This window comes from Podarcis melisellensis, assembly GCF_964234715.1.
Source record: "Podarcis melisellensis genome assembly, chromosome: 7".
NCBI lineage: Eukaryota > Metazoa > Chordata > Lepidosauria > Squamata > Lacertidae > Podarcis > Podarcis melisellensis.
The window spans coordinates 49,037,689-49,057,223 of NC_138539.1; the positions used below are offsets into that span (position 1 = coordinate 49,037,689).

At 43.0% G+C, this 19,535-nt stretch overlaps 1 protein-coding gene across 2 annotated transcripts in view; it reads left to right on the forward strand.

The window, feature by feature from the left end:
• Positions 1–19,535, forward strand: part of GNAL (G protein subunit alpha L) — a 169,747-nt gene that overhangs the window by 31,145 nt on the left and 119,067 nt on the right. Inside the window, exon 1 of one of the 2 annotated variants that reach the window (XM_081918104.1) lies at positions 17,069–17,990. The exons of the other annotated variant lie outside the window; for it this stretch is intronic. Within the exon in view, the coding sequence (XP_081774230.1) occupies positions 17,390–17,990 (601 nt within the window). The 5' untranslated portion in view covers positions 17,069–17,389. Of the gene's footprint in view, positions 1–17,068; positions 17,991–19,535 lie in introns of those variants that run through there. 2 annotated transcript variants of the gene reach the window in all.

Below are 19,535 nucleotides of genomic sequence, written 5' to 3' on the forward strand. Positions count from 1 at the left end.
CACACATCGCATATGGGGAGGGTATATAAACCAGCCAGAGGTTGGGGTCTCCCTGTTGCAACTGCTCTACAGTCGTACCTCGGGTTAAATATGCTTCAGGTTTAGCATTTTCAGTTTACGCTCCGAAGCGACCCGGAAGTAAGGGAACACATTACTTCCGGGATTCACCGCTCGCGCATGCGCAGACACTCAAAATGACGTCACGTGCATGCGCAGAAGTGGCAAAACGCAACACACGCAGATGTGCAGACGGGTTTTACATTCTACTCAGGATGCGAATGGGGCTCCGGAACGGATCCTGTTCACATCCAGAGGTACCACTGTACAGGGCCTAGACCTGTTGACTAGAGCAGTGTTTCCCAACCTTGTGCCTCCAGCTGTTTTTGAACTACAACTCCCATCATCCCTGACTAGCAAGACCAGTGGCAAGGGATGATGGGAATTGTAGTCCAAAAACAGCTGGAGGCACAAGGTTGGGAAACACTGGACTAGAGACTAGAAGCATGGGTGTTTGTATATGGAGCACTGTGGAAGCTGCTGTAAGTGGGGGTTTTTGTTGATAAAGAGTTAACTATCAGAAGTGTGTCTTCCTTGGATCGGGAGGGCCAGGACAATAAAGCCAGTAACTGTAAGTGATTATTCCAATCTAATTCACCCAAGCTGCAATGTCTGCAAATACTAATGACATAAAACATATCTTCTTGTAACAATCCTCAAAACATTAGCAGAGGAGGAAGAAACTGGGATCTTTGCAATAGGAAAAAGGCACTATGTTCTCCCGTCTTGCTCCTATATTGAACTAAGAGCCTTGCATTATGTTCAAAGGATGGGTAAAATCTATAACACGTGGGTCCTGCAGCAAAATTTTGCAGCGTGGAGTGTTTTCTGTTGAGGATTCTAGCCACTATACCCCATTCCTCTATTTAGGGGTTATTTTCCCTCTTAGGGGTTTTTCCTCCTAAATATCTTTTTACTTCTGCAAACCTCAGGATTCCCCCAAGCCTGCTCATACCTTGATCTTGCACATGAGTTGTGCTTTTTTGGCAACATAAGCAATGACACCCTCCCCATGAAGACCATGTCACAGGGGAAACCCCCGCCCCATCATTCAGTTTGTACAAACTCCACACACAACATACACTACGCTTCTGTTATAAATTCATAGAAAATCAACCATACATCGGATCTGCACTGTTCCACTTTTATTTTACTCCATGAAGGAAGGACTACAAAATGGGGAAGGACTTGCATATGGGAGTGGATTCAACACGGACTGGAACAAAGGACAATGATCAGATCTTCCCTCTGGGGGCAGGAAACTGCCAACTCCCTTTTGTCCTCTGGAAATGACTCATGGGGAGGGGGAGAGGAGGAACCAGCCAGGTGACAAGATACTCAGGTTACCTCCACAACTCCTCCCTCAACCCCTCCTTTTTGTGATGTGTCAATGATGTAGTCATCATGTAATTGTGATGTAGTTCTAGGGGTGTAGTTTGGGGGATTAGTTTGGGGGATGGAGTCTTCTTTTGTTCTGTGCTTCCATTTTGTTTCCACCTGGTGGCAGATGGGAGTCCTGTCACGACAGTCTTCAATAAAGACCAAGCCTACTGGCTGCTGTTTCGCTCTGGTATTCCTGGCTGGTGTCCTTGTTTTTTTGTCCAAGGGAGCCCTCGGATTTCTCCATTAACAACTGGAACTAGAGCAAATAGCCATTTCCTACCTTGGGGCTCTTGCCTAGTCCTCAGCAAGTAAGATGTAAGGATGGGTGCAAAAGGCACTAGCCAACTGGGCATAGGTTAATCAATATATTGTGTCTTTTAAAAGACTGTATGTCCCTTCAGAATGCCAATGCCATTATATGAATTTTACTCAGACTCCTCCGTTCAGCAAGGGAGATGTGTGTGCAGAAGAAATTTTCTACATGCAGATTCCTCTTTCTCGAGGGGAGTGCTTGTGCAATGAAGTGCTGTGCACGTAAGGTCTCTTACCTGGATACCCACATTGAATAACTGAGGACTGCCTCCTTCAAAATTAGTTTGGGGTACTGTTAGATACCATTATGACCCTGGGCCCAAGTGCCTCCTGTGGTATGAGGCACCTTGTGTCTGCTGGTAAACCAAATGCAAGTGCTCCTGGGCAGACATAGCCTAGCCATAGTGACCATTTTATTGTAATCTTCAGATTAGGCTACTGTAATATGTTGCACATAGGGCTGCTGTTTTGTTTTGCTTTGTTTTTTAAAAACCTGATACTAAAATGTCTCTCTCTTTACAAGTGCATTTGGCCTTAATAGAGCTTCTTAAAATATGGAACCTGAGATCAGTGGCGGAGCTTCATGCTCTGGCACCAGGGGCAGAGAGACGGTGGGGGCGGGGCTGGCATGCGTCCTGGGGATGGAGTGTGCTGCCCGCAGGGGCGTGGCATGCATCCTGGGGGTGTGGTGTGGCGCCTGTGGGGGTGTGGTGCCCAGTGCGGGGGGGGGGACAGCTGCGATGGCACCCTACCAGGATCGCACTGCCGGGGGCGGTGTGCTCCCCCCGCACTCCTCTCTCTCCGCCAGTGTCTGAGATTTGACTTTGTGTGTGTTAAAATAAATATAAATACATTGTTCACCACTCAGGTGCAATTATCATGTATTCTACATACAAATTCCAAAAGTCATTTACAACACAAATTGCAGGAACCTTGATCAGCACAACCTGCACTCAGGTCCCACATGTGGGCATCTGTTGACCCACTGTGAGGACAAGATGCTGGACTGGATCAGTCTATGCTCTAAAGTTCTCCTTATGTTGTTATGTTATGCCTAACCTATGTGCTTGGAATATTCAAAATGCATACCATGTGGAACTATCTCCACATATATGGGCAGGGGGAGGACTGCAGTCTGATTTCACTGGAATCAAAGCATTAACTGTCCTTTTTTAATTCCTTCTATTTCATTGGGACTCATGTGTGCCTAACTTGTTGTATTATATTCAGAGTGGGAGTATATACAGTTCAATTTCTGTTCTTTAAAATACTAAAAAAAAACCACTTTAAAAAACTGCTACACAAATCTGCAGTTCCTGGAGTCTCCTTTTTCTTTTCTAAATTATTTGGCAGAAGTGCAAGACTTTTGGATTATGAAGAGAAAAAAATGTTAACTTGATTCCTCACAGTCTGCTGTTATTGCAGCTATTACTGATAGTCAACTGAAAACCATTAGAACTTCCCCCCTGTTCAAATTTCTGCTCAAAGCTTCGACATATATGAGTTGGTCGTATCCGACACTGAATGGTGCTACTCTATTTTCCAGACAGTTGTAGTCTGGTATACTTTGTAAAAATGGATGTGTTCTATTTCTAACTTGGCTTGAGGTCACTGTTGTGGACTTTTTTTACAGCCTAATGAAAGTTATTTCACTTTAGGTTCATCTCTGTACTACCTAGGAATACAATGAATTTATCATAAAAGTCTCCAAAGCAGCCTTCATAGCATGCTATGTGGATAATGTGTTATTTACATTTTTCACCAAGGGAATATTTTGCTTATCATCCCTTTCTCAGTGATATGATAGCTGGAGATATTAATATTTTAAGGCCACATATGTTAGGGGTTAACAGAAGTTAGTTGCTTGGAACTATGAATGACTACAGTTTATAGTCAACAGAGTATATAAAAGCTGAGGGAGAAGCAATTGGGATTGGCAAAATGGCCCAGGGAACAGTTCTGGCCCCATGTGCCTTCCATTGCCCCCTGAAACTGGCAACTTCCTAAGGCTGCATTTCAATTTAAAATAAGTCATGGAAATCAAGTCTCATGTGACTGTAGTCTGGTGTTTGGCTTCAATGACAAAAGCAGTGGGATACTCACCATCCTTTGGAGCACTGAGTACAAACTACTTATGTCTCACCATTTGTAAATGTTTTTTAAAACCCCTTGATTTTACTTAGAAAATGCCATTTTAAACTATTTTTAATTATAGTAACAAGCATCAGAACTTTCTCTGCTAATTATGATATCTTAAAGTTTTAGAACTGCAATCCAGAATGCAATATTCTAACTTGCATTCTTTAACATAATATTGAACATACTGAAGAAAAGGCATATACATAACATTGGAGAAAGCGGAATACAAGGTCAGGGATTTGAGATCTGTGCCTTCTGTGAGAGTTAGACTTTCCCCTAGGAATCTCTCACCCATTAGTCCATGAGTCCAGCCTTACGGGTGATCTCTGAGATCAATGAGGGAGTCCACTGGAGCTGTGAACTTTTGAAAATCCTTGAGCTTAAGTATACTTTGGGTCTAAATAACTTCTATAGAGAAGGGAGTGAGGCAAGTCTGGGTCCTGCTTACAGGGAATTGATAAATAAATCTTTCTGGTAAATACAAGGATTAGTGCTCTGATCTTTCCTGCAACTATTAAGGTCAAGATGTTGGCTGTTCTTCCAGGTCACGTATGAGATAGGAACTCTACCAGGGTCATAGTTCATGGTGCCTTTTATACCAAACATTTGCCAGCTGCACCAATACCATGATCCATAAATATAAAGCTACATAAAAAGTCCAGACTAGCACCCCAAATCAGGGCTAGTAAATTACTATCATCAGTGTAGGATGATGCAACCAGGCCTGGTTTCACTTCTCATCTTGGATGCTGATGAAATTCCAGTCCTCCCCTGGTCATGTCTAAACCTGAAATGGATATTAAGTATCTTCATTTGGAAAAGTATCCTTGTAGCCAAACTCCTTCAGAACCGATCATGCACACTGTGCAAATGGGAGACTTTAATGTATGACAAATTACTGCTTGATCAGGTCTTTTTCAAAGAGTCAAATTCCAAAGTATAGTGTTACAGCAGACCTTGCAAGAGTCAATATGCTAGAATAATTAAACTAGACCCTTAGTTCATGAAAAATATTCTAGTAGGTTTGTCAGCAACCTATGCATAGGCAGTTTTCTTTAAAGCTTATCATATTGATCTGGAATATACTTTGCAAAGGTCTAATATGTGTCTTGCTTCCTGAAGCACAGGAGAATGTAAAACAAAATGGGTTTAGCACTTAATGACATATAACAGTTCATATAAATAATATATATACATGGCCATTCTCCAATACCCAGGAGACTGTCAGTCTAACTTTAATGTTGGAGATAACTATCTATATGTGTTCTTAGATTTATCGCTTGAATCCTAATGCATTTGCCAAAGGCATTAATATTTAAGAAGCTGAAAAATATTACATTGAGAGAAAATGAGAAAGATTTACAGTTCTTCACATAGACACAGTCACACACACATAGCATCATAGCATGATAAAGAATTCAGGAAATCATTTTCTGTAAGCAAAAGTCAGAACATGCTTTCTTTGTTAAGGTAGCAATATCAAACTACCCAGTACATAATGGTTTGAGAAGTTACCGATATCTAGAAAATCATCTGCTTCTGATAAGTTTTTAGAGCATATTTTTAGGACCGGTCTAATATTTGAAAATTCATGTTGACATTCTCTTATCTCCCGCAGCACACAAATAACAGACCCAGTTTCTGACACTGGAAATGTTTATATTCTTAAGAAATGCTTAGGCAGCTACATTTAAAGCACAAAGAACTTATTCTTAAAACCACCTGCTTATGAGGAGCTACACTGTGCAGTGTAACACAAGATGCATTCATAACATACTGTATTTCCTAGGGGAACTATAAACAACAATTACAGGATAAACTTCACATTGCCTCATGTTGAGAAGTGTTAAGCTAAAGGCTGAGACACAAGAAGGCTTGTGTGTGAGTAACACTTGCAAGCATTTGAGAAAGATAACACTTTGCCTAGTCTATATCTTTGTGTTGAATTGAATTAAGGCACCTTTCAAGATTGAGATGATGATGATAATAATAATAATAATAATAATAATAATAATAATAATAATAATTCCACATTCAGAAAACCTCAATGTCGCATGCTAAATGGCACATATATTTTCTTACTTATTTCACAGTTTCTTCTGATACTGCTAACTGTGGCAAGAGCCCATGCAGGGAACTGAGGTCCTGCTCTTGGGTCAGTGGATATCCAGCTCAGGCATTGACCACAGACTTTCAAATTGATTTTCAGTTTTAGGCACTAGGAAGCTGCTCTTTTAAGAAGGAATACTGAGATTCACAGGATGCTGAATCCTTCACCCAATGTCAGATTCTGTCCTTCTGCAGTTCAGTCACAAAGGACACCTACAGCCTTCACTACTTTTCAGAAAGTAGTTACCTTGTGGTAACATGAGACTAGCTTAATATCCCCAAATCGACTTCCTTCTTTATCCATTTATTATTGCTAGTCAGCTGATTGGGCAACCTTTTAATCTTTTGGTTTTAATCATGGAGGGTGGGCACCTCTGTCTCTACCCTTATCCACTAGCAGTGGAGATAGCTAACATGAGTGACTTAGGCTTCCACTCAGTAAGCCCCATTGAACCTTACTGAATAGACATGCATAGAATCAAACTGTAAGGAGCCTGCAAAGCCAGACTAAAAAAAGTTCCTATCAATGACAACCTATTTATACACTCACAGATTTAACTTGGGCACATCTTACGACTGCTGAAGCCACCACTACTCAGCCAGTACCAAACTTCCAACACACTCAGTGATCACATCTGATTTATTTTCTGGTCTAATTAATTTAAACTGGGGTCCTGAGCATAGCACCCATCAAAGCCACAACCCCTCCCAATTTTCATATTTTTTTTAAAAAATAGGGGGGTTGTTTAGTTTGGTTGGAGGATTGCCTTATGGGAGAGTTCCTGTCTTTTCTTGTTTGTGTTTGTTTGGGGTGCATGTAGGTGTTTGTTTGCCTGTTTTGGAGGGGGAATATCACCAGTTTTTCTTCTGTAGAAATGGGTATTTTTGTGATGCCCACTACAGTTTCTCAGATTTCCAAATACATCCCAAAAGGTTGGGGGCCACTGATTTAAGCAGACAAGTCTATATTAGCAATTCTCTCATATGCATGCTGGAACTATCTGCCTCCATAAATTAAATTGTTATGGGTACAGCTAATGGACTTTCAGACAATCTATTGGCTTTAAAAGTTTGAATCTGACATAATACAGTTTTCCTAAAACACGTAAAAATTCTGAAACCACTAAACTGATAGTCTGGTTAATTATTCAAACAGCAATCTTATTCTAGTTATAAATTAATGATAGCCCAACTGCCCTGCACTAACTAGATTCAGAGCCTCAACAAAACGGCATGTGTAATACAGTCCTATACAACAGATCTACTTATAAGTAAGCACCTTTAAGTTTAGTAGGGCATACCCGGGAGCAAGTGTATAGAATTGCAGCCTTAAGCTCAAATGTTAACTGTAATTTGTTTTTAACTGGTTTTTTTAAATGAATTTTATATTGTTGCAATCAGTCCTGAGAATTTATGGTGAGGGGCAGGTCAGAAATCAAAGCAATCATAATCACAGCCCTGTGACGTAGACTAGGCTTTGTTAATATATATACATAGGCAGCAGTTCTTGCCAATAGATTGTGCAGGGCAGAGGGCACCAATTCACATACGGTGTACTGGGTTCAGGAAATCTGCAAATTTAACAAAGAAAATAAAATATTAAAAAATAAAGACAGTGAAGTGGAATAAAGAAAAATAGTACATAAATAATACTAGTAACAACAAAACAATCATCAGTTCTCAATCTGAATGCAATAACTATCAGTACATAGATGATAGATAGATAGATGATAGATAGATAGATAGATACATAGATAGATACATAGATACATAGATGATAGTTAGATAATAGATAGATAGATAGATAGATAGATAGATAGATAGATAGATAGAGGCCTGCAGTGCACTGTACAGAATCCTAGGCCTTCTCAATGCATTTGTATGGCTTTTTTTGTGTGGCTTTATTATTATGTCTGCAGAGCATTGTGAAAAATCACAGCCCGTACCAAGGCAAGTCTATGTCATTCAGAAGATCATTTTTTTTGTATCTAGGGTAGGAATGGGGTAGAAATTTGATTCAGTTCACATTTAAAAGCCAACCTACCTAATTCACACTTTACAAAACAACACAAGAACAGAAACACAGCCATCCTTCAAAATTCATGTTTTTCCCGATTTTAGAATGCAATTCTCCCGTCACGTAATGTGTACCAAAAAATCATATATTTGGGTGAAGTATGCATACCAATGTAAACATTAGGAAAAATAGCATACAAAAATGCAATCCACAAACTAGTTAGGTGGTGATTTAAGCTGAGTTGTTTCCAATTTGTACACTAGTCTGATACATTGAAAATTGTGGGTTTAGATCACTGGTATGAAATTCTTCTCATAAACTGTAAATCCCATTCATTGGAGGTTACCTGGAGTGGAATTGTATGGTTAACAATTCAACTCAGTAGAAAAGGGCTTTAGGAAAAAATAGCTCCAATTCTCAGAAACCTGAAATCATAATTAGTTTTTATTAGCTCTTGAAAGGGAATTATTTAGTTATAAAAGTTAAGGTTCAAATGATGAAGGAAGTGGTCTAGTAATATTTTTAGCGAAGGGCAAGTATTACATAAACAAATGAGACTAATTCCCAGAAATTGTAAGACGCAGAGACAGAACAAATAGACAACTCACTGTGAGTTATAGACACTGTTTATTTGAAAGCGGAACCTCCGTTGCATCAGCAAGCAAACACGGCCTATTTTAATGGTTCAGTTTTAATGGAAGTGAGAGTAACACAGCCTGTTCAAGCAGTGATCTATGAAGTCATGTGAATTCAAGGACCTTATTTACTTTAAACTATGATGGGAACCATAGAAATGGTATACATCTGAACCCAAAGGCCTATTGTCTTGACTGTTAGCAAGAGCCTGTAAAAGTGTATGAGGTGTTGTAGGTGTGATTCCTTTTGTTCACAGGGCTTGCAGGATTAATAGGGACCTTCAGAAGGTGATAGCATGAGCTTCTTGGCCTTCCCTCAAGCACCAAGGTCTTCAAGCAGCCCTAGGGAAGACATGGAAGGCCTGTCTTTAACATTTTCCACAAAGGCTGGCCCTGCCAAGCAGCTGCATGAAGTGATGTGCTTTTGGTGGCACTAAACAAAGAATAGGTGAATAGTACAGTTATATTAGCTAGGGACCTGGGATAAGAGAGATTTGGGCTCTGCTGCAGACAGCAAAATATATTGGACCAATATTACCTGCCTCAGGCCAGGCCACTGATGTTCCTCAGAAACCAATGGTGTGAGCTCCCTGGCCTGGACTTCTTTTCTTACATCCTCCTCCTGCAGGCACACCAGTTTCCAAATAGCCCTGATAGGTGGGAGACGGGCAGCCCCTAAAGTCACCTTAGTCCTCAGGGTCCTTAACAGCTTGGACACATGGTTACTCTATATTTCACATTAATACAACAAAAACTGAGTTGCAATCTAAAATGCCTTGCTTAAGAGGTAAATGTTGGAAAACAGATACTCTTACAATCCTAAACTGCTTTACTGAGAAATAATCGTTTCAAACACAAGACTTACATTTTGGTAAACGTGTGCTGATAATCTTACTGCTATAGCGTACATTTTTAGATAGCTATTTTAAAACAGATGTTTACTTTACAGTAGAATGTAAATAACTGAAAGACATACATTTTGCACCAGCTAAAGCATTTGTTCTGTGCAGTAAGAATTTATTCTTTCCCATTTGAAAGCCAACAGTGCCACCTTTTGTTACCAAAGGTCTAGCACAACTACAACTCACCTTGAAAAATCCGGCTTGACATTCATTTACTAATGTGTAATTCTACAGGGATTTCCTTTGTGTCAGGAAATTTCCAAATGCTTTGTTTTTCTATTTTTTTAGGGGTTTTCTATTCTTTGTTGCTTGCAAGAGTCTTCTAGAAACTGGGAAATGTCATTTTAAAAATCAACAACAGAAATGTTATCAAAATATTTCTATTTCATATACAACAATACCTTAATGTTAGGAACCACTGTGGTGGTCAGATAAAATTTCTGAATAGAAAGCAATACAGTAAAGAGAGGATGGCATGAAAAGTTCACAGTTAGCTTGAGATGCATCAACTTTAATATGACCTCAATTAGTATAATACAGAATTAGCTCAAGGAGACTCAAGGAAAGATGACTGAAATACAGATGGAGAAAATCTCATGTGAATCCAGACTTACCTGAAATAACTTGAAGGCTTTTTCTATGGCAGTGATACTGATAAGGCACCATTGTATGAGCTATCATCCAGCTGAGCTACTCCAGGTGGTTTATGGGCTATAAAACGAAGGTCAGAGCTGCTTGAAGAAGGAATTAGCTACAGCTTCTGTGGCATGTTTGTTAAACATTGCGCACATAAAATCACTTGCATTCATCTTGATTTGGACACGACACACTAAGTGCAGATTATGAGCTGGGCGTGTCTTCAGACCAATGCTGTCTTTTTAATGTAAGGCACAGTTGCTCACTTTGTAGCCCCAGAACAAGAGTAACTACACAGGAAAGTGAAAGTAACCGTGACAACAAACTAAGAGTAGAAACTTAGCTCCAACCCATACAGGGAGACAGTATTTTAACTCTATAATTTCCAATTACGTACCACAAATTCATTCCTCAGCACAATGCATTCTGGGCAATGCAGTCTAGGAGAGTGCCTGCAAGGCCTATGCTTTGCCATTACAGCTAGCAAATCTTTAAACAAATTACAGTAGTTAAAAGTTTAAAATGGGTGCTCAGGAGAACCCTACAGCAATCTGAACAAGTAGGAAGTGTGTGTGATTTGCCCTGGGCCACCCATCTCTTTGGGGACCTTCCTGGTTGTAGTTCCAGTGAACCTTATGCAATAGAACTTCAGCAGGGGTTCAAAAATCCTGTTTAATTTTGCTAGGACTCTCAACAGCTCTTGACATAACTGACTGCCTTACATTAACAACAACAACAGTTTTCATTATTGAATTTATATCCTTTCCTTCCTCCCAAAGCAGCCCAGGATTGCAAACACATCCAGAAATTAAAAACAATGTAAAACAGTTAAATCATTCTGAAAACAGTTACAGTAAAAAATAAATAAATCTAAAAACAGTGGAACCTCTACTTACAACCATAATCCATTCGGGAGGTCCGGTCATAACTAGAAACGTACATAAGTAGAGGTGCACTTTTTCATAGACGATGAAAAACACCCCCTAAAGCAGCAATTGAAGAAGAAGAAGAAGAGTTTGGATTTGATATCCTGCTTTATCACTACCCTAGGGAGTCTCAAAGCAGCTAACAATCTCCTTTCCCTTCCTCCCCCACAACAAACACTCTGTGAGGTGAGTGAGGCTGAGAGACTTCAGAGAAGTGTGACTAGCCCAAGGTCACCCAGCAGCTGCATGTGGAGGAGCGGGAAATCGAACCCGGTTCACCAGATTACGAGTCCACTGCTCTAACCACTACACTACACTGGCTCAAATATTACTGTTTAACGAGACAATAGATTTTACTATTTAACGAGACCATAAAAACACATATTTTACTGTTTAACGAGACCATAGATCCATAAATTGAAGGCAATAATCAATGTACTGTACTATAAAATAAATAAGACAGTATTGTAGATAAAAAAACAAATATGTTTTTCTTACGTGAACTGTGGGTGGGTGGGCTTACCTGCCTACAAGATGGGGGTGGGGCATGGGTCAGTAAAGAGCTGATTCACTTCAGCCAGGGTTACTTTTTCCCCCCTTGCCTGGCCAGGTTCTTCTCTGGATTTCCTCAGGTTAGTTCCTTGGCAGGGTTTGGGGCTGCAGTGTGCCTTGCTGTGCCTCTTGCAGGTGGCACCTCTTCCACAGCTTTGGGGGTGGAATGGGGGCCCTCTCCCTGGCAGCAGAGACCTCAGCGCTGCTCCGCAGCTGGCAGGGTGAGCTCCTGCAAACCGGAGGCCTCTCCCCGGCGGCGGAGGCCCCAGTGCTGCTCCACAGCCGGCCAGGCGAGCTCCAGGCTGCTGGCAAGACCTCTATTCGTATCTAGAGGAAAGTTCATAAGTCGAAGCACCTACTGAAGGTCGTAACTGGAATCATACATAAGTAGAGCCGTACGTAAGTCGGGGTTCCACGGTACACTTTCATGCAGTTTCATGCAGTGATTCACGGGTTGCACGGAATAGTATTCTTCAACCACCAAAGGCCTAGATAAACAAGAATTTTTTTTCAAATTCCTCCTAAAAATTAATAATGGGTACTGGTGGACCTTAGTTGGGAGGACATCCCACAACTGGGGAACAACCACTGAAAAGGTCCTGTCACAGGTCAGCGCCAATCAGGCTTCCCCCAGTGGCAGCACAACCAACAAGGTCTTACCTGCTGAACACAGGGTTTCATATGGTTGTTTTGGGCTTTGTTGGGTGCCTGAGTCCCAAGCCATTTAGATAACTATATGCTAGTACTTCCTGCCAACCTAGTACTTCCTAGTACTTCCTGCCAACCTAGTACTTCCTGCCAACCTATATGCTAGTACTTCCTGCCAACCTAGCAGTTCGAAAGCACCTCAAAGTGCAAGTAGATAAATAGGTACTGCTCTGGTGGGAAGGTAAACAGCATTTCCGTGCGCTGCTCTGGTTCGCCAGAAGCAGCTTAGTCATGCTGGCAACATGACCCAGAAGCTGTACGCCGGCTCCCTCGGCCAATAAAGTGAGATGAGCCCCGCAACCCCAGAGTCGGCCATGACTGGACCTAATGGTCAGGGGTCCCTTTACCTTTACCTTTTATGCTAGTACTAGCACCTTGAGCATTCTGCACTAGTAGCAGCCTCAAGACCATCTTCAATAGCAGTCCTACCTAGAGGACCTTTATAGTAGTCCAGTTGGGAGGTCACTGGAGCATCGACAACTGGTCCCAGGATATCCTGGCTCAGGAACAGCTATGTTGTCGGACTATGGTGTGGAGTGCCATTTAAAACTGGTGCCATGAAGAGAGCAGTTTATGAAAAATTCCCTCATATTCTTGGAATCTATGCACTTAAGAGATTAGGCATGAGAGCAGTTTAAACAAAGGATTTAGGCAAGAATGCATTGCTTCAGGACAAGTTTCCTCTAAAATGCTTTTATGACTAATCTTCAAATTATTATTGGAGAGTTTAAAGAGCAGTTAGGGTATTCTGGGATCAGCTTCTGAAAATGATACTCTGGGGAAAATTGTGTGTGTGTTTATTCTTCTGAATCCCAGCCTAAGATACTATTCATACAAATTGCTGTGGCATGGATGGGTACCCATGCTACAGCAATAAAAAATTGTAACTGGTAATCACATAGATTGAGTGGATTATATGGTGACTTCTCATGTCATTTACCCCCAGGAAGCTACAACATTTCATACTAATTAATTTTAAAAATCTATCTTTTTTCCAATTCCAGCCTCAGAATACAATTCAGCATGGAATAAACATGTATTTCCTCTGCTATAGTCTTATTCAGAAGCTATTGCTCACACTGAGACCAATGGATAAATGGAGCATAGGGTTACATGAACTAGCCATGCCCCTGACTAGGTCCACCCCCTGTCTAGAGGGACATGTCTCTTCTTTTCTATCAATGTATTGATGGGTTACTTCCGGGTTTTGGCGCTCACGCATGCGCAGAAGCACTACTGTGGGTTGTGAACGTGCCTCCCGCACGGATCACGTTCACAACCCGAGCGTCCACTGTACTCTGAAGTAATCATTACATGCCCAGATGCCCGGGGGCAGAGCTTATTTAGTGAAGCCCTAGTCACATGCTGATAAGTAGGGCTTATAGGTCTTCAGAAAAGTGCATCCACAATCTGACTGTGCTATCTTATATGCCATAAAGGTGCTGGATTGTAGTCTTCCCCACTTCACTGATTACATCATTAGACAGATCACTAAGACTGCCTGCTTTTACTTGATGCTGGGTAAAGAGACAGACCAGGGCTTCTAGTAGTATACAGACACCATTCTGACCCAGATGGTTGCCGCCATCATTCCCAAGTGCCCTCTCCTACATGGCAGAACCCATGCAGATGCCTGATGTTCCAAGGTGGCAATACAACAGCCTTCTCAATCTGGCCCACAGACGGTCCAGGAATCAACGTGTTTTTACATGAGTGGAATGTGTATTTTTATTTAAAATGCATCTCTGGGTTATTTGTGGAGCATAGGAATTTGTTCATTCCCTCCCTCCCCCCCCCAAAAAAAAATACAGTCCGGCCTCCCACATTGTCTGAGGGACTGTGAACTGGCCCACAGCTGAAAAAGGTTGCTGGCCCCTGCTATAGAGCAAGACTATTGCTCTAGCTACAGAACTAGAGCAATAGTCTTGTCTTTCTTTACAGTGGTACCTCAGGTTACATACGCTTCAGGATACAGACGCTTCAGGTTACAGACTCCCCTAACCCAGAAATAGTACCTCAGGTTAAGAACTTTGCTTCAGGATGAGAACAGAAATCATGCTCCGGTGGTGCGGTGGCAGCAGGAGGCCCCATTAGCTAAAGTGGTGCTTCAGGTTAAGAAGAGTTTCAGGTTAAGAACAGACCTCCAGAATGAATTAAGTACATAACCCGAGGTACCACTGTATTACTATTACCAACATTGATTTGCCAACTTAGATTTGGTTAAATGTTACATACGTATTTTGGAAAGGGTAAAATATTACTTATGCCCTTCATTATTTGTGTTGCAGTATTTTGTCAGTTATCTCTTTCTCTTCCATTTAGACCAATTATCATTAATTTCCTGTGCTTTCCCTCATTTTTCTGCCATTAACTGTTTCCTAATTTGAAGTGCAGTTTTGAACTGTTGACCTTCATATGACTTAATTTGATTTCCACAATTGCATCCTGGAGAAAATTTAGCTGTGCCAATCTTCAGCAAATGATCGATTTGTGTAAAGTAAACATTCATTAATGCTTTATTATTTAGAATGTTCAAATGCATATTAGTATATTTTTTCTCTTACCTTGACAAAATGAAGTAGGATTTTTATTTTTAGCTCGTGTATTTGGATTACTAAGAACTAGCTTTGTGGACTAGAGTCCACTTCATTAGATGCATTTAGTGCTATTCTGAGTTGCATCTTTGTGTGACACTCTCTCTCTCTCTCTCTCTCTCTCTCTCTCTTTGAGGGAGGCAGATGTAAACACCGAGGTCAGAAGAAAATGAGATGCAGAAATGTACAGAGCCAGTGTGGTGTAGTGGTAGACTCGTAATCTGGTGAACCGGGTTTGCGTCTCCGCTCCTCCACATGCAGCTGCTGGGTGACCTTGGGCTAGTCACACTTCTCTGAAGTCTCTCATCCCCACTCACCTCACCGTGTTTGTTGTGGGGGAGGAAGGGAAAGGAGAATGTTAGCCACTTTGAGACTCCTTCAGGTAGTGATAAAGCGGGATATCAAATCCAAACTCTTCTTCTTCCTCCTCCTCTTCTTCTACAGACAGTGATAATTCCATGAAAGGTAGCCATTCTCCAAAAAGGCTTATGTTTGTAACACAGAGATCCTGGCATTTTAAAGTCAATTAACACATATACTGTACTGTTATGAAAATTAATTGCTTCAGTTCAGTCCACAAGCAATAGCATTACTTGCGATTCTTGGTAATTTAGCAGTTTCATGTTTTCTCTTTGTTCCAGCTTGGTCACCTTAAGGTCCGTAATAGAGTGTCCTGGGAGGATGAAATGTCCCCCCACTGGCTTTTTGGTGCTGCCATTTTTTAAATGTCAGATTTGTGTCCATTATTTCATGTAGAGACTATCATATTTGTCCTTTGCAGAATGCAGAAGGGTATTGCTGGCAGGTGATGGCACACAACACATTGGAAGATGAGAAAATTAATGAACCCCTGATGTTGTGGATGACATTATTAGGTCCTGTAATTGTGTTGCCAGAGCAGATATGGGACAGAATTGGCATCTGAACCTGCCACAGGGTCTGGTCCAAGTTATGTGGCCTGTTGTTGCTGATGAATGTGTTTTAATTTGAGGGACTGTGTGTTACTAAGTACAGGAATGTCACCCAAGGCCTGTAAGAGAGAAGTGTTGTGGTTTTAATTAGGAGCTGTCAGTGACGTGTTGTAGTCTCTCATGTCTTCTAGGTTTGTCATGTAGAACTGCACAAGTGCCTCCTATCTGTGAGTCCAGGTGACGATGTTTCTCAGGTGGAGGAATTTTGGGAACAGGATCTGGGAAAGTGTCAGCCATGAAGATGTTGGCATCCTTTAGAACCAATGGCATGCCATTGATCTGTCCTACCCAGAAAGAAAACCTGGTGTCAGCAAGTGATCTCTCCAAATAAATAAAGATAAGCAGTGACCTAGTGGGGGGATGTTTCTGTAATGGTAGAACTGCATATTCTACCATTTTTTAATAGCAAATTGCATAGAAGTTCCCAAGTGCTGCAAAACCTGCCTTCATGTCTGGCCATCCCACCATTATAACAAAGAGCATAATGAGCGGGTTTCATGGCATGCACTGAGAAATGTAGTGTCAGAAAAGTAGCTTTTACCATCTACTCTCATGTCTTTAGTTGGCACAGAGGCTGCTGGGTCTGTTGACCTCAGGTAATAAGTGCCACTTACTGAAGCCATTTAAATCTCAGATTCTTCTACACAATCAGAAGAGTGTGGTTTCAAAAAGGCCATTCTGTGCCAGACCTCTCCGTATGTGCACTCAACCACATCAGTGTATTTGCATTGCAATTGAGAGTGAGAATGTGCAACTACTACCATGCCAGAGATGGTCAACAAAACAAAAAGATAGGCAACACAGTGCTGTGGAGGCTGATCACTTTCAGGGCGGTTATATGCTGTGGCAATAAACATCCAAGTGTTTTAATAGCTAGGGAGGGCCATTCAGCCTGTAAAAAGGGTTTGTAGTAAATGGCTATATTTGCGAAGGAGGAGGGACAGCCTGAGGAAAGGCAGGGTTGTCCCTGCCGGTGTCTCAAGGAGAGGGGTTTGCTTAGAGCGAACGAGGATCCTGCGCGTGTGTGTCCACACCACACACACACACACACACACACACACATACGTGTGTGCGTGCGCGCCTTGGCCCCCTTCCAGTCCTTCGGTAACCTCGAGCTGCGTGGCGGTGGGCTTGCGCTGGGGTATTTACGGTAAGGTAGCCACGGCGGCGGCGGGTCCGCGTCAGGTGATCTGAGGCGAGTTGCCGCTGGCGCTGCCGCCCAAACGACGCCGCTTGCCCGGAGGAGGAGGAGGAGGGCAGAGAGGCGAGGAAAATGCAACATGGCCCAGCAGCTGCAGCAGCAGCGGCGGCGGCGGGGCTGTGAGGAGGGGCTGCCTGGCGCGCCCTCCGCGGCCCTGACGCGCGGGGACCGCGGCGAGCGCTGAGAGCCGCTGCCTGCCGGACGCCTTCAGCCCGGACGCGCGCACAGCTCGTCGGTTCCGCGAGACATGGGGCTCTGCTACAGCCTGCGCCCGAGGCTCTTCGGCGACTCCGGAGGCGGCTCCATCTCCAGCGCCGCCGCCGCCACCACCACCACCTCGGAAACCGAGCAACAGCCGCCGCCGCTGCCCACGGCGGAGCCCCTGGCCCGGCCGCAGCCCCCCCTGCCCGGAGCCCCGGCCACGGGAGGAGGACGAGGAAGGAGCGCGGGGAAAAGCGGCGGCGGCGGCGGCAGTGGCAGCATCTGCAGCGGCGGGGAGGCGGAAGGCGGCAAGGCGCGCGCGGTGGAGCTGGACGGGCCGCTGCTGCTCCTGCAGAACGGAGCGGGCAACGGGGCGGCTCCCGCCGAGAAGGACAAGGGGCGGCAGCGGCAACGGGGTCCGTCGCCACCCCTCGCAGCTGCCACGGCGGCGGCGGCGCCCCAGGCCAAGCCCGAGTCGGGCTCGGCGGCGAAGCAGCAGCCGCTGGCGCTGCAGAGACCTTGGGAGAAGCTGCGCCTGGAGGAGCGGGAGGCGGAGAAGGAGGCGAGGCGCGTGAGCAAGAGCATCGACCGGGCGCTCAAGGAGCAGAAAAGGGAATACAAGCAGACGCACCGCCTGCTGCTGCTGGGTACGTAGCGCCCCCGCCCTGCCTCGCCTCGGCGCGCAGGTTGGGCTGCGGCGGCCCCTAGGGGTGGCCCCGTGGGAGTAGCGGAGGGGGTACCCCGTGGCAGAGGGCGCTCTTCAGAAACCGAGGGCTGCCTGACAAACCTCGAGCGTTCCTTCTCCTAGGAACTCTTTTCCCACCTCTTTATAAAAACATCTTTTCTCGGGTTTTGTACATCCCTCCTGAACTGATTTCTTGCATTTGTCCAATCCCTTTTACGTGTTTCTGTCTTCCCTCTGAATTCCCGGCTCTCTCCTCCCTCTGCATCCCAGTTCCCCGTCTCTCCTCTCCTCCAAATGACCTAGCCTCGTCTCTTCTCTTCAGTTAGGAAAGTGGTACTATAATGTGGAACAGGAGGTGTTGCTTCTGAGCAGGAGTGTAGAAATCAATGTTTCTCTGCTTCTCCTTGTGCCTGCTGTATTGCTATAATCAAAAATAAAAGCACATTTGTGTTGGTGTTTCAAGACTGCGAACATGTTTGGCTGCTAATAAATAAAAAATGTTGCAGCTAGAATCTATTAATGAGGATGTTTCCTTTTTGCTACTGGACACAAGTGCTCCGGTCCTTTGGAGATGAGGTGGTATGATTTTATGACTCAGAGTGAGCCAATGGAAATGCAAGACAATAATGGACTAGGTAATTATGGAAAGATGAGGAATTTATGAACACTACATAGAAGGATTAAAGCTACAATTTATAGCCTCCGTATTTATAGCCCTAAAACGCTGAAGAAGATTGGAAGAGAGTTTTGAGAATACATAGTGTTGGGTTCTTCTACATCTTGTTCTTCAGATTTGCCTGTAGAATAAAAAGTATGTGTTAGAAACCGAGAGCAATACTCAGCAGAGTTTAATAGAGGTACCTCTGAATAAGCATCAAGTTGTTGTGAAGCCAACTCTGGTAGCTCTAGCAAAAAGCTCACTGTTCTATGCTGTGTATATAAAGTGAAAGGTTTTTTTCAGAACTGCAAAGAAACCTGACCTAAAGTTTAACAGTAGACAAGACCTATATTTTGCAGAGAATTTACCCGATGGCATCAGAGTAGGCCTTGGCAGAAGGGGGTGTGGGTGGGAAAGACCCCATGTGAAGTGTCTGAATAATCAAATATTCTTGAATTGTAAAGGGTAAGTTCTTTTTCTGAATAATATCAAACACTTGTTGCTGATTTCTAAATTAATAATTATTAGTTCTCTAGAGCCTCATTATAACTGCTGTGTTTACAGTGTTAATACTCTAGGGATAGTTAAGTGAAACATCTGATTTCCTTGAAGAAATAAATTATCTGGTTTATTCTTTTCAGTAGCAAATGGGTATTTGCATTCCTGAGGAATCCCAAAGTAAGATTAGAACTCCTTAATTTCTGTTACATATAGAATGGTATGTCTTACCATTGAACAGTAGCTAGATTGTACATTACTTTCTTCTATTTATCCAGAATTGCATATAACCAGCAGATTTCCCCATAAACGTTAAGAAGGAAATAGATATGTTAAAAATACTTCAACTTG